The 16,518-nt window shown below is 35.8% G+C and overlaps 1 protein-coding gene across 4 annotated transcripts in view; it reads left to right on the top strand.

Moving 5' to 3' along the window:
• The window catches only part of C14H8orf34 (chromosome 14 C8orf34 homolog), a 364,577-nt gene that overhangs the window by 79,431 nt on the left and 268,628 nt on the right, over nt 1–16,518 (top strand). For 2 of the 4 annotated variants that reach the window (XM_019974143.2, XM_070802637.1), the window contains exon 4: nt 11,564–11,692. The exons of the other annotated variants lie outside the window; for them this stretch is intronic. In XM_019974143.2, the coding sequence (XP_019829702.2) occupies nt 11,564–11,692 (129 nt within the window). The remainder of the gene's footprint in view (nt 1–11,563; nt 11,693–16,518) is intronic. 4 annotated transcript variants of the gene reach the window in all.

Genomic DNA, 16,518 nt, shown 5'->3' on the forward strand with positions numbered 1-16,518 from the left:
AGAACAGTGAAATGTCAAAAATAAAACATGCAAGTGTAACATTGTGACCTTGGAGAGCCAAAAAAGTCTTAGAGACATTCTAGTTTCCATGGCTTCATAACAAATCACTCAAAAATACATTTTTTTTAGGTTAAAATAACAAAAATTAAGCATTTTAAATTGTGCCATTCACATGGCATTTAGTACATTCAAAATAGTGCTACCATAACCTCTTTCTTACCAAAACATTTTACCTCAGAAAAGGAAACTGTAAGTCACTCAATATTTCTACCTCCCCCCAGTCCCTGGAAACTTGCTTTCTCTCTCTATGAATTTGCCTGTTTCTATTGGTTCAGGCTGTAAAGAATCTGCCTGCAATGTGGGGACACCTGAGTTTGACCCCTGGGTCAGGAACATCCCCTGGAGAAGGAAATGGCAAGCCACTCCAGTATTTTTGCTTGGGAAATCTCATGGACAGAGGAGCCTGGCACAAAGAATTGGACACGACTGAGCAAGAAGGGGATGACAGAGGATGAGATGGTTGGATGGCATCACTGGCAAACTCAATGGACTTGAGTTTGAGTAAACTCTGGGAATTGGTGGTGGACAGGGAAGCCTGGCGTGCTGCAGTCCATGGGGTTGCAGAGTCAGACACGACTGAGCAACTGAACTGAACTGAACTGAACTGAGTGACTAACACTTTGGTCTTAATAGAATCATATGATGTGTGATCTTCCTGTGATGGACTTATTTTACCTAGTGTAATATTTTCAGGTTCATTCCCATTGCAGCAGGTAATAGAACTTCATTCCTTTTTGTGGTTGAATCATATTCCATTGTATAGATAGCCTACTTTCTGTTTATTCATCCATTTATTTTAGGATATTTTGGTTGTTTCTACATTTTGCTATCATGAATAGTCCTGGTATAAACATTGACATACAAGTAGTTGTTTGAAATCATGATCCATGATTCTGAGGATATACCTTGAGGTGGAAATGCTGGGTCACATTGTATGTTTTAACTGGAGAGAACTGCAGTTGTATTTTATAGAGGCTGTACTATTTTACATTCCCATCAGCAATGTAAAGGTTTCTGGTTTCTCCACAGTCTCACCAACATTTGTTACTTTCTATTTATAACAAAAATATTATACCATACAAGTGGGTGTGAAGTGTTACCTCGTTTTGACTTAGGTTTCTATAACAACTAATGATACTGAATGTCCTTCCACGTTCTTGGTTGTATGTGTATCTTCCTTGGAGAAATGTCTATTGAAGTCCTTTGTTCATTTTTTAAAGTAAGTGCTATTCTTTTTATCTGCAAGTAGAGTTAGTTTTATTTTCTACTTTCCAATTTTGATGCTGTTTATTTTGTCTTCTTGCCTGCTTGCTCGGGCTAGAAATTTAATAGAAGGTCAGCGATGAAAGCCAGCATCCTTTCTTGTTTCTCATATTAAGGGGAAAACTTTCATTATTTTACTAATCTACATGACGTTAGCTGTGAGTTTCTTTTATCATATTGAAGAAGTTCCTTTCTACTCGTTTACTGGGAGTTTTTATTATGACAGAATATTGAATTTTTTCAAAAGCCTTTTCTCCATCAGTCAAAATGATGGTGTATTTTAAAATTCATTCTGTTAACACAATTATTGTATTGATTAATTTTCTTATGTTAAATAACTTTTATATTCATGAGATAAATCCCACTTTGTCATGATGTTTAATCTTTTTTAATGAGTTCATGTATTAGTCTTAGTTTTTATTGTATGGGAACAGCTTATAAATACTTTTTAAATATAATTTTTATTTGACATTGGGGTATAGTTTATTTACAGTGTTGTATTAGTTTTAGGTGTATGGCAAAGTGATTCAGTTATACATCTACATATATCCATTCTTTTTCAGATTCTTTTCCCATATAGGTTATTACAGAATATTGAGTAGAGTTTCCTGTACTATACATTAGGTCCCTGTTGATTATCTATTTTCTATGTAATAGTGTGTATATGTTAATCCCAAACTCCTAATTATCCCCCACCACCTTTCCCCTTTGGTAACCATAAGTTTGTTTTCCAAGTCTGTGAGGCTGTTTCTATTTTATAAATAAGTTCATTCATATCATCTTTTTAGATTCCACATACGTGATATCATACTACACATGTCTTTCTCTCTCTGACTTACAGCATTTCTTACGATCATGTCTAGATCCATCCATGTTGGCTGCAAATGGCATTATTTCATTCTTTTTTATGACTGAGAAATATTCCATTGTATATACATACTATACCTTCTTTATCCATTCCTCTGTGGATAGATATTTAGGTTAACTCCATGTCTTGGCTACTGTAGTGCTGCAGTGAACATTGGAGTGCATGTATCTTTTCACATTATGATTTTCTCTGGATATATGCCCAGGAGTGGGAATGCTATATTGTGTGGCAAGTCTATTTTGAGTTTTTTAAGGAATATCCATACTCTTCTCCATAGTGGTTTTACCAATTTACATTCCCACCAACAGTGTAAAAGGTTTCCCTGTTCTTAAAACCATCTCCCACATTTATTGTTTGTAGACTTTTTGATGATGGCCATTATAGTTTTAATTTGCATTTCTGTAATAATTAGCAATGTTAAGCATCTTTTCATATGCTTTTTTGGCCATCCAAAAAAGCTTTTTTGGTCTTCCTTAGATCTTCTGCCCATTTGTTGATTGAGTTGTTTGTTTTTTTGATATTGTCATGAGCTGTTTGTATAGTTTGGAGATTACTCCCTTGTCAGTTGCTTCATTAGCAAATATTTTCTCCCATTCTGTGGGTTCTTGTTTCATTTCTTTATGGTTTCCTTTGCTGTGCAAAACCTTTTAAGTTGAATTAGATCCCATTTTAAAGTTTTTGTTTTTATTTTCATTAGAATAGGAGATGCATCCAAAAACATACTGCTGCAGTTTATGTGAAAGTGTTCTGCCTGTTTTCCTCTAAGAGTTTTATAGTATCTGGCCTTATATTTAGGTATTTAATCCATTTTGAATTTGTTTTTGTGTTTGAGAATGTTCTAATTTCATTCTTTTACATGGAGCTCTCCAATTTTTCCAGCACCACTAATTGAAGAGACTGTCTTTTCTCCATTGTATATACACTCTTACCTACCTTGTTGTAAATTAATTGACCATAGGTTTACTTCTGGGCTTTCTATCTTGTTCCATTGATGTATATTTCTGTTTTTGTGCCAGTACCTTACTATTGATTACTACAGCTTCAGTGTATAATCTGGAGTCCAGGGGCCTGATTCCTCCAGCTCCATTTTTCTTTCTCAAGATTGCTTTGACTATTTTGTGTTTCCATAATCCTTTTATTATGCTGCTGAATTTGATATGTTGCAATTTTGTTGAGCATTTTTGCATCTATTTTCAGAAGAGATGCTGCTGTATTGTTTTATTATTATGTCCTTGTCTTCTGTGTCAGGGAAATGCTGGCTTTATAGAATGAGTTTATATACATTCCCTCCTCTTACATTTTTTTGGAAGTGTTTGAGAAGAATTGTCAGTTCTTTAAATGTTTGGTAGAATTCACCAATGAAGCCACCTTGTCTTGTGCTTGACTTTGTTGTGAGGTTTTTGATTATTGATTCCATGTCTTATTATAAATGTTTTGTTTATTCTTGAGTAGCTTTTGGCAGTTTGTTTCTAGGAATTTTTCCATTTCATCTAGGTTGTGTAGTTTATTGAATTAAATATTCATAACATTCTAATTCTTTTTAAAAACAGTTCTGTAAAGTCTGTAGTAATGTCTTGGTTACATTTCTGATTTTAGTAATTTGAGTCTTCTCCCTTTTTTCTTAGTGAATCTAGCTAAAGGTTTATTAATTTTTAAGCTCTTTCTTAATATTCAACTTTTGGTTTTGTTAATTTATTTCTGTTACATTTGAATCCTCTATTTCACCTGTCTCTGTTTTAATACTTATTATTTATATCATTCTGCTAGGTTTAGTTTAGTCTTCTATTCTTTTCTACTTCTTTAAGGTATAAAGGTCAGTTATTGATATAAGATGTTTCTTGCTTTTTATTGTGGGCTTTACGATTGCAAATTCCCATCTGAGAAACCACCTTTACTGTAGTCTATACATTTTGACTTATTTTGTGACCTGACATACATATGGTCTATACTAGAGATTGTTCCACATGCACTTGGAAGAAAAATACATATGACTGTTAGTCTTTGTATTTTTCTCTATATGTCTATTAGGCCTAATTGATTTATAGTGTTGTTTAAGTGCTCTGTTTTCTTATTGATCTGTCTAGATTTTTTCCATCCATTATTGACACAGAAGTATTAGAGTTTCCAGCTATTATTGTAGAATTCTATACCCTCAGTTATTTCAGTGTTTGATTCATGTATTTGGGGGCTCTGCTGCTAAATGTGTTTATGTTAAATAATTGTTCAATCTTCTTGACTGGTTGACCATTTTACCAATATGTAATATTCTTTATCCTCTTCTTTAACAAGTTTTGTCTTAAAGTCTATTTTGTCTGATATTAGCATAGCCACCCCTACTCTTTTTCATTAATGTTTTTTTTTCTTTTTTTTTAATTTTATTTTATTTTTAAACTTTACATAATTGTATTAGTTTTGCCAAATATCAAAATGAATCCGCCACAGGTATACATGTGTTCCCCATCCTGAACCCTCCTCCCTCTTCCCTCTTCATTAATGTTTTCATGGAATATCTTTCAAGCATTATTTCTTCAAATGTTCTTTCTTCTCCTTTTGGGACTACCATTATGTGTATTTCGGTACAATATACAAATTGATAAAGAAAAGTCATATGACATCTCAAATAATACTTAAATTGTATTTGAAAAAATTTTACAATTCTTACTTTAAAACAAAATTGATAAAGAGACTTTCAAAATAAAAGGATATTTTCTTAGCTGAAGTATTATGGGACAGAAATATTTGTGTAATAAGTATAAAAAGTTTTCTAAGTTACTATTCTTAAAAGAACAAAGACAATAATAAAAGGAAAAAAGACCGTATTAACAGTTATTAACTTTTGTATGACATAAATATCATTAACATTCATTTCAGAAGATCTTTATTGCTAAAACTTATTTAAAAAAATAAAATAAAATATATACAATTATATAATATTGTATATTATTTAAGGCCAGTTTTGTAAGGAACACAATAACCTGTTACCCTATGCAATAGACTGTAAGCTCGAATAGAATGTCATCTCCATGAGTACAGGGAATTTTGTTACATTTATTCACACTGCTTTACTCCTAGAAGCTAGGACAGTGTTGTGTGCTATACAAATGAGAGTGTAAATGAGTAAATGAAGAGAATTCAAGGGTAGCTTAGTGCAAAATATGTCCTGGTCTCATGAGATAACAGTTTAGAAGCTGTGCATTTTCAGATAACAAAAAAAGAGCACGTTACACAATGCAAGCTAGTATAGGTACAAAGATCTGCAAGATAATATTACGATTTTAATTTTCAATTGTGAATTATCACAACTAAAGGAAAATAAGACAAATAGAGTTCACTGAAGTTTTTCTATGTCCTTGAAGCATTTCTACTGTTTACCTGGTGAAGTGGTGGTTTCTGATAGAATGGTTGAGGATGGTCAGTGGAGTCTTGGCAGAAGGGGCCAGAAAAACATTTGTCTATCAATTCCCTATGCATGAGAGTGTATACTGATTCTCTTATAGCCATTTCAAATTTGTGATCCAGAAGAGAAAATTGAGGTAGGTGGGAAACAGTGGAAACAGTGTCAGACTTTATTTTTGGGGGCTCCAAAATCACTGCAGATGTTAATTGCAGCCATGAAATTAAAAGATGCTTACTCCTTGGAAGGAAAGTTATGAACAACCTAGATAGCATATTCAAAAGCAAAGACATTACCTTGCCAACAAAGGTTTGTCTAGTCAAGGCTATGGTTTTTCCAGCAGTCAGGTATGTATGTGAGAGTTGGACTGTGAAGAAAGCTGAGCATGGAAGAATTGATGCTTTTGAACTGTGGTGTTGGAGAAGACTCTTGAGAGTCCCTTGGACTGCAAGGAAATCCAACCAGTCCATTCTAAAGATCAACCCTGGGTGTTCTTTGGAAGGAATGATGCTAAAGCTGAAACTCCAGTACTTTGGCCACCTCATGCGAAGAGTTGACTCATTGGAAAAGACTCTGATGCTGGGAGGGATTGGGGGCAGGAGGAAAAGGGGACGACAGAGGATGAGATGGCTGGATGGCATCACTGACTCGATGGACGTGAGCTTGAGTGAACTCTGAAAGGTGGTGATGGACAGGGAGGCCTGACGTGCTGCAATTCATGGGGTTGCAAAGAGTCGGACATGACTGAGTGACTGAACTGACTGACTGACATTAACTTCAGTTAAAACCAGAAACTAGAACCAGTTCTCAGTATTTTTATTTATGCTTTTGTATTTGGCAGAGATTTTTCATTTTTTTAATGTTTCACTTAGCACAGCATATGCAAAGAGGAATAGGTGTATATTTGTTAAAATTTTAGGAAAATAATGAAAAGACTGTACATCTGTGTAGAAAACACAAATTGCATAGATACAAGAGAATTAATGTGGCAATGCAATGTCTGAAAAATCATAGTATGGAAATGCAGAAGGCAAGAGACATGAAATAATAAATTCACTATAATCAACTTTAGATATATCATAACTATAGTACTGGGAAATTTCCTGACATATTATAAATGAAGGTAAAGTACTTGGGAGGAACTTTTAGGAAAGAATACTAGCATTTATTAAATTTTTAGAAAACAGAGTTAAAAGATCTAAATAATTAAAATTATTTTGGTTCAAAAGAAGTGGATAAATAATACATCAAAAGTCATTTGCAGGAAATAGTAAATTTATTATTTGACCCACAGATGGAAACTATTGGTGGAGATATCAGGATTTAATTAATTCTGATTTGATTAATGTTGTTCAAAATGCTGCTGCTAAATTGCTTTAGTTGTGTCCGACTCTGTGCGACCCCATAGACGGCAGCCCACCAGGCTCCCCCGTCCCCAGGATTCTCCAGGCAAGAACACTGGAGTGGGTTGCCGTTTCCTTCTCCAATGCATGAAAGTGAAAAGTGAAAGTGAAGTCGCTCAGTCATGTCCGACTCTTAGCGACCCCATGGACTGCAGCCTACCAGGCTCCTCTGTCCATGGGATTTTCCAGGCAAGAGTACTGGAGTGGGGTGCCATTGCCTTCTCCGAGGGCAATGCTTACTAGGCCCTGGTTATTATACAGTAGGCTATTTGTGAAGTAGTGACCTCTTTATGAATGAATGGAGCATGACCATTAATAAGGTGCTGTGGATGGGTTCCTGCTGTGCTCTGGGGATGTGTTTTATCTCAGTGATAATTACCGGCTGTCCCTAATCTCAGATTGTTTCACCTCATATGGATCATATTAATATTCTGTTGTTTATACCATTCTATTGTTATCCATTTCTCCTGAGGACATTTTTTAGACAATATATTTAAACTATAGCCCTGAGTTTTAGTACTAAGTATTACCTAAGCAAGGTTTTTAATTCATCAGAAAGCTTTAGAGATTCTCACCTGGAGTCTGTAAACTGGGCTGATGACTTCCAAATCACCTTCCATTAGTTATCAAAACATCCGAAATCATCCAGTGTAGTTGATTAGACCATGATTATCCTGTGGCCTTCCTTGTCCTAGATTTGGATCCCATGATGAATATCACATATGTAGCACATTGTCACAAGCTACAGAAATATAGAAAGAAATTTGTCTTAGTTTCTCTTGAAAGTTCCTGAGGGAGAGAGCTTGGATGTCATATCTTTTCTCTACAGGGCTGCTCCCCCAAACTCCATGGCCTTAAACAACAAATTATAATTTCTCAGGGTTCAGCAAATTGGCTGCGCAGTTCTGCTGGTCTCATCTGAGTTTGCCCACCAGGGCATTCAGGTGGTGTTCTACAAAGTCTGCTGGGGTGGGCAGGGGGGCATGTCTCATTATCTGGGAAGGTTGATTGGGACTGATTTTTTTTAAAAAAAGACTATGTTCTTATTTTTTTATTTGAAGATATCTTGATAGGATATGGTAATTTTCAGAAAAGTTAGATAAGATAATGATGCAGATTAGAGAAATTACTTTTAAAAAGGCTAACAGAAGTACCAGTAAGTGTTTTGAAGGATCTGGTACAAGTACAGTTTTCTCTGCCTCCTCTTCTGAGTTTCTCTTCCCTGTGCCTGAGCTTGTCCTATGGGGTATTACCTGTGGGGTAATAGGTGTATGCTTGAAGGTGTGTTATAGAACCATTGATCACAATTGCTGCATCCCCTCTCCACTGCTTGAAAACTGGGGTGCTGATGTTGGCTGACATCTCCATCCCAAAGTCCCTTAAACAAAGAAACACAGAAGAGGCAGATGCATGTTTTTAGTTTAAATGTATTTAAATTATAGAAGTAATTACTTCTTTAATTTAAATCAGTCTTTAAATATTGCTTATAATGATAATGAAAAAAAACAAACAAACATGTAGAAAGATAGATTCTCTCTCATCAGCCATCTCCTATTCTACTCCCTTGGAAGTAGTTGTATCTTTTCACAGCCTTTGAAGTGATTTACATTCTTTTACATTCTTTTCTTTGTATAAACTAACGTAAAATATGTGGGAGTTGATTTGCTTTATGAAACTGGCTTTAAACTGTACACATTCCTAAGCAACTTGTTTATATTGTTTTAAAATGTATTATGGACATATCTCCATGCAAATGAACTTAGGTCTATGTTATACATTTTCATAAGTACATACCTACCTGTACCATAGTATGAAGATACCATAATTTATTTATTTCCCTGTGAAGTACATTTAGTTTTATAGATTATTTACAGAGTTTTACAACCACAAACTCTTTGGTGAAATAAATAATTATCATGCACTTTCTGATAAAATAAACCTCTTTGTACATATATACGTAACTAAGAGTGTTTTCATTTATGTATTATAATTTATCAGAAATAATAAGATTGCTGAATCAGAGGGTCAGTATATGTTCTATTATAATAAATATTTCTGAATTACTTCTAAAAACATGGCCAAAAATTTTTTTTCAGTAGGTTGAGAGTATTTTTCCTATAGCCGTACCATGTAAATATTTTTAAATTATTTTATTTTTATCGAACATAGACATATATGGTATAAAGAGCAAATTAATACCATAAGGCAAGTGTCCTTCTTTTCTTCCTGTTCTGCCTCTAATGTGGACCCACTTTTAACTCTTAGATGTTTCTTTTGGTACGCAGATCTATATATCTAAACATAGAAGATACTTGCATAGTTCTCTTTTATCTTTTAAATTTGAAGCATCATCTCTTGACCTCTTTCAAGACACTGTGCTTTATTCCCAAGGCCCATCACATTCTCACAGTACAGGCAGGCAGATATTTCAAATGTTGGTTGATGTATACTCTGCACTGATATTTTTATGATTGTGTTCATTATCCTTTTTCATAGTAGAATCATAAGAAAGCCAACTTTTATTTTGTTTCTAGAGTCAATAATTGGCTTGTTTTCTGCTTCCTTTGTTTTCTCTGTACCCATCACTAATGCTTCACCAAAATGTGCCTTAAAATATTAACACTCTCAATAACTAAAACACGTGTTCTTCTATCTTACTTTAATTTATATTTTATACTTTATTTCATTTAAAAAGTCTTAGAGACTTCTCTCCTGTAGTCCTTTGTTCTCTTGCCCCAGTCTTAACTCCTTAGTTACCATTCTTTTTCTCAGCTGTCTTCTGAGACCATGCTTTACTGTCATCCTGAGGCTTATGTTTTCCTTCTTCTTATGGGGGATTATCTGGTTCCTGATCTCAACTCTTTCTAGTTTGGGCTTTACTTGCTTATTTTGGTGGAGAACCTCCAACTAGGAACTTTCTGAGAGTGCTTGCCAGGTACGTTTTCTGAGTCCTTACAAGTGTCTTGACTGACTCCTTGTGCTGTGTGCCAAGTCGCTTCAGTGGTGTCTGATTCTTTGCGGTCTTATGGACTGTAGCCTGCTGGGCTCCTCTGTCCATGGGATTCTCCAGGCAAGAATACCAGAGTGGGTTGGCATGCCCTCCTCCAGGGAATTTCCTGACCCAGGGATCGAACTCTCGTCTTCTATGTCTCCTGCATTGCCAGGTGGGTTCTTTACCACTAGCACCACCTGGGAAACCCGATTGACCCTTAAAGTGTAAAGTGAAGTCGTTCAGTTGTGTCCGACTCTTTGTGACCTCATGGACTGTAGCCTACCAGGCTCCTCCATCCATGAGATTCTCCAGGCAAGAATACTGGAGTGAGTTGCTATTTCCTTCTCCAGGGGATCTTTCCAACTCAGGGATCGAATCCAGGTTTCCCACATTGTGGGCAGACACTTTACCCTCTGAGCCACCAGGGAATCGCATTTTAGTTGGGTATAAAATTCTAAGTTAAAAAAATAAATAAAATTCTAAGTTAGAAGTAATCTTCAGTTAAAATTTTGAAGGAACTTCTCCTGTGTCTTCTGGGGCCAAGCATTGCTGCTGAGAAATCAGATGACAATTTCATTTGCTATTTTTGTCTCTGAAAGCTTTTAAAGATGTTTCCTTTATTACCACTGTTGTAAAATTTTGTGATAATGTGCCTTGAATTATGGGCTTCCCTGGTAGCTCAGCTGGTAAAGAATCCACCTGCAATTCAGGAGACAATGCTTCAATTCCTGGGTTGGGAAGATCCCTTGGAGAAGGGATAGGTTACCCACTTCAGTATTCTTGCCTAGAGAATTTCATGGCCTGGTGGGCTACAGTCCATGGAGTCACAAAGAGTCAGACATGACTGAGTGACTAAGCACAGCACAGCCTTGCATTATACTGGACCTTTAATGGATCCTTCTAATCTGGAAGGCAATTATGGTTTTCTATTATTATTTTGGTATTGGTCCTCCTTGATTGATAGTTTAACGTTTAAATGGTACGAAATGTCCACTTTTTTGACATCTGTATCTTCAAGGCCTAGGTTTCACTTTTCTCTATCTTGTTAAATCCACTTATCACTTATCAGTTCATTTTGCATCTTCCTTAAAAAATGTATTGTCTTCTCTGTTTAATCAATTCTTTGACCAAAGAAAAATACCATAATATAATTTTAGTGAGAATTTGAGGGAAAGTGAAGGTAAAAGTATTCAGTCTTGTTTTATTAGAAGACAGCAAGAATGTCTTAAAATCATTTAACAAATTGCTCATGAAGAAGGTAGCAGTTATTTTTTAAGCTGCTGAAACATAACATATACTTTGCTTGTGTTTTTCCCTAATTTATATGAATTACTAGTGTTAAATCAGTACCTGAATTTTCTTTTTTCTATAAACACTGTCACACTTCCTTTACTTGTTTAGTTAAAACATTTCTTAAAATCCAGCCTCATAACTTCCCTTCTGTTTGCTCACAAGAGAACTATTTCCAAAAACCATTTTTATTCTGTGCACTGATCTTGAGACAGTCTTTCACATAATGATGAATAGTAAGTTTTTATCATTCTGTAGCGTGCTTATGAAGTAATCATTTTTTTTAAACATAGTGCCAAGGTCAGTAGATCATCCTAAGTGGAACTGGCGGACTAAACCAGAAAGCCGTGATTTTGATGAATTGAACCACATCCTTCAAGAGAGCAAGAAACTGGGAAAAGCCCTTGAGAATCTCTCTCGAAGTAAGTTCATTTACTTGATTGTAATTGGAATTCCTAACCAATATTAAAGTAGAAACATTCATTACCATTACCAATAACCTACTTCCAACATCCTCATTATAATTCCATGAGAGGCTGCAGAGTTCTAGAGCATGAGATTGGATATGAGGACCGATCATGTGTGTTACATGGATTCATGGGAAGACAGGTTATATAGAGCAGAAAGAGCTATAGACCCCTCCCCACAATGGCTGTTTGATTCCAGTCTCCCTCCAAGGCCTCTGTTCATTACCCAGGTCAACTGTACACCTAATGGCATCTTAGTCATTCTTCTCTTTTGAACCCTGTTGTTATGTGTCATCCCAGTTAATGCACAAACCTGTTGCTTCCTTGAGTTTTTGATGTCTCTAAACTTCTTAATAGTGACTGGGCCAGATTCTTCTCAGAATCCTCTCAGAACCTAGCAATATACCTTTTTATAAAAGCAGTGATCTGTAATCCAAGGGCCTGAGTTAGAAGTTTTGCCTTCTATGAGGTTAATAACCTTAGATAAGTCATTAACCTGTCATTAAACCTGTATGAGCCTTGGTCCTCTCATCTCCAGATCAGGAAGACATGGTTCCGTCTCCTTCTTCTGATGGGTGGGAATGTTTAAAATGATATATTTCAGATAGACAAATATTTGATTTGATCAATGCATTCTATATATAAAGTATAGTATATACATAAAGTATGTATTTATATGTAAATATATATATGTATACACTTGCAGTTTTTGTAGTGAGTTCAAAGTATTTCTGTCTTTCTCTGGTTCTTAAATATCTTTCAATTTTAAAAATTAGGCATCTCTGTAAACATATTAATGCTATAGTTGCACTAAAATTGTCTTTTGGTGTGATAGCATATTAAAGATTTATATTAGAATACTAGTAAATTCTAGTAGATTATGTTTTAAAATCAGTCTGTTTTTTAAAATAGCAGTGTTACTAGTTTCTTGATATTTTTCTAAGTTAAAAATTTCCCTTAGTATATATTGGGAGAATTGTTTATATAAATATCTGTGTGTTTATATATTGTGCTATACTATAATTATGTATTTATATACTATATTTTATTGTTTTTCAGAGAGATTTAGCTTTTTCATACTTCTTAATTTATAATTCACTAGTGCCACTAGATTTTTTATTTAACCTTTGTGAACTTTGTGTAATAAGCCTGTCTCAATGTTAACTTGCCTTCTGATAGATTCTCATAATTTTGCCATTAGTAGGAACTCTTTGGTTGAGATTCAAGAAAATCCTGTTTTTGGCTAGGTTTACTTTTGGACCAAATAATGATAAAATGAGTTTTCAGCTAATTATTATGTTCACGAATGTCAGAGGCTTTAGTGTGTGTCTGTATGTGTGTGTGTGTGTGTGTGTGTGTGTGTATATATATGCTTTTGGTGTCACTTGATCGTTATAAAGGGGCTCTGTTTTTTGTAGCAGTAATGGTGATGTTTATGTGGGGTAAGGGAGCAGTTGTTCACACAGGGCAAGGTTGCTTATTTCTCTGGGTAAGTTTCTGAGTTTCTGTGATTTTTGCTATCTGAGATTTAATATTAACTTCTTGTCTTAGGTCCAACATGTGTCTAACTACTCGGTTATCAGTTCACCTGAGATGATCATTGTAAATTAGTAGAAACATCCCCGGTGGCTCAGTGGTAAAGAGTATGCCTGCAGTGCAGATGATGAAGAAGTTGTGGGTTTGATCCCTGGGTCAGGAAGATCCCTTGGGGAAGGAAATGGCAACTCACTCCAGTATTGTTGCCTGGGAAAGTCCATGGACTGAGGAGCCTAGTGGGTTACAGACTGAGGAGCTGCAGAGAGTTGGACATGAGGGAGCACGCATGAGCACAATGTTTATTTAGTGATCTCGTTGCCCAGAATTGAACTATTTAATCTCAAACTGTTCATCCATCTTCCTGAAGCTAGATGTCAGTTCATTCGTGTTTGATCTTGTTTGACTTTTATAATAGACTTTGACTTGATAACTCTTTCTCTAAAATAGTGGTGACTTTATTAACCATTGTTTTATTTAATAGGAAGACTTAGGGAATGGAATCTTTCCTCCAGTTATGGTCAGGAGGAATGTTCATTGTCTTATTATTGTGAACTGTTTTCCTGTACCACAGGAAAGATTGGAAGTTTTTAGTGAATGCCTGATTTTCATACAGTCTCTGATAGAATTCTCTCTGGCAAGGCTGGTCTTTGCTTTATTCTAGTTTTACTTCCTAAAAGATAATACATTATTTAAAGTATTTGTTACTAGTAGAGATTGACAGCAAAAAATCATTTATATCCCTCAGAATGGTAGAATTATCTCATCTCTACAGCTGTCAGTGTATACAGACTTAGATGCAACCCCCTCCTCCCTTCTCTCTCTCTCTTTCAAATAATAACAGGAAAGATTTGAAATTCTCTCCAGTTTGCAAATAGGAATTGTGTATCAGTAGCAACTGTACCATGCTCTTTTTCTGGCTTTTTGCAAACCTCTCAGCGTAATGCTTTATCTTACAGTCAGACATGACCTGTGACCCTCTTCATGCTGTGTTCCTTACCTCAAGGTAGATATGTTAGAATAGTTTCAGTGGCCTGGAATGCTACCAATTATTAGCTTCATGACCTTGGGAATAAACCTTTCTGTGTTTCTCTCACCTTTACTGTAAAGTTGGAATAATCATGGTACTATTTCTGAAGGTTTTATGAAAATCACATGAGATGTTGTGTCTAAAGTATTTAATAGCATGCCTGCTATGAAGTAACTACCAAGTAAACATTAGATATAACTGCCAATTAAACATTATATAGGGGGCTTTCCTGGTAGCTAAGCTGGTAAAGAATTAGCCTACAATGCAGGAGACCCTGGTTTGATTCCTGGGTCAGGAAGATTCCCTTGGAGAAGGGATAGGCTACTTACTCCAGTATTCTTGGGCTTCCCTGGTGGCTCAGCCAGTAAAGAATCTGCCTGCAATGTGGGAGACCTGGGTTTGATTCCTGGGTTGGGAAGATCCCATGGAGGAGAGCATGGCAACCCACTGCAGTGTTCTTGCCTGGAGAATTCCATGGACAGAGGAGCCTGGTGGGCTATGGTCCATGGGATCGTAAAGAGTTGAACATGACTGACTGATTAAGCACAGCACACACAGCACAAACATTAGATATAATATTCCATTTCTATTATTGTATAACAAATTACCAGAAACTTAGTAGCTTTAAAAAGTACAAATTTATTATCTTACTATTTTTGTGTTTCGGGAGTTTGAATCCAGGTTAGTTGGGTCCTCTGCTCAGGGCCTGGGAAGCTGAAATTAAGGTGCTGGTTGGGGCTGGGGTTACTCCTGGGCTTGGGTCTTCTAAGCTCATACACATTGTTGGTCAAATTCAGTGCTTGCTCTTGCAACACTGAGACCCCTTGTTTTCTCATTGGCTATTGGCCAGGAGTGTTCTTAGCTCATTCCCGGGTCCTTGTCTTGTGGTCTCCTCCTCTCACAACAACAATGAACTGTTTCTTCCTTGAGGCCACGGGGGAGCATCTCTCTGAAGCTTTGCCTTCTTTTAAAGGGCTCATCTGATTAGGTCAGGGCCACCAGGATTTACTTCTGATTTGCTCAGTCTGCTGTTGAGTAACCAAGCCAAGAGAGAGATACCCTTTCATCTTCAGTGGTTCCACCATGCAGACTCAAAGGGAAAAGACTGCCCAGGAGTATATCTTGGGAGCCGTCCTAGACTTCTGCCTGCCACAGATATTATTAGTGTTATTACTATTTATCCCTGACAGTCAATAACATACTTCAGCTGAGCCCTGCCAAACAGAAACGTAACATGAGCCACACATGGGATTTTATATGTTCAAAATAGACACATTACAAAAAAGCAAAAGAGAAACCTGTAAAATTAATTTTAATGCAATATTAACCTGCTGCTGCTGCTAAATCACTTCAGTCGTGTCTGACTCTGTGCAACCCTATAGACGGCAGCCCACCAGGCTCTGCTGTCCCTGGGATTCTCCAGGCAAGAACACTGGACTGGGTTGCCATTTCCTTCTCCAGTGCATGAAAGTGAACAGTGAAAGTGAAGTCACTCAGTCATGTCCGACTCTTAGCAATCCCATGGACTGCAGCCCACCGTCCATGGGATTTTCCAGGCAAGAGTACTGGAGTTGGGTGCCATCACCTTCTCTGCAATATTAACTTACTATTATTATTATCATTTATTGTATATTATTGTATATTGTTATATACAACATACAATTGTTATACAATATACAATTGTTATACAATATACAATTGTTATACAATATACAATTGTATAATACAAATATTATTGTATATTATATACAATATACAATTGTTATACAATATACAATTGTATATTGTTGTATACAATATATAACAATTATATACAATATACAATTGTTATATTATTGTATATTATTGTATATTGTATAATATTGTATATTATTATCATATCTAAATTATTATTTAATGTATATTCCATCTAAAAATTATTATTGCAGTGTTTTATATTGTTTTTCTTTCATACTGAGTCTTCAAAAGTCTGTTATGAATTTTATTCTACAGCACCCCTCAGCATGGATGAGCCACATTTCAAATGTTCGTTAGCCATCTAATGAGTAGCTCCCATGATGAACACCACAGCTCTAACTGACGTTAAAACAAACACAGACAACCTCCTCTTGAGGTTGAGTTCCCTCAGACAGCGTCAGAATTCCTTCTTCTTCTTTCATCCAAGTTTTCAAAAAGAACGGTTAATGCGCATCTTCTCCGCCTGCTCAGGTTCCTCTCA

Source organism: Bos indicus, chromosome 14 (genome assembly GCF_029378745.1).
Source record: "Bos indicus isolate NIAB-ARS_2022 breed Sahiwal x Tharparkar chromosome 14, NIAB-ARS_B.indTharparkar_mat_pri_1.0, whole genome shotgun sequence".
In the NCBI taxonomy this organism is placed as follows: domain Eukaryota; kingdom Metazoa; phylum Chordata; class Mammalia; order Artiodactyla; family Bovidae; genus Bos; species Bos indicus.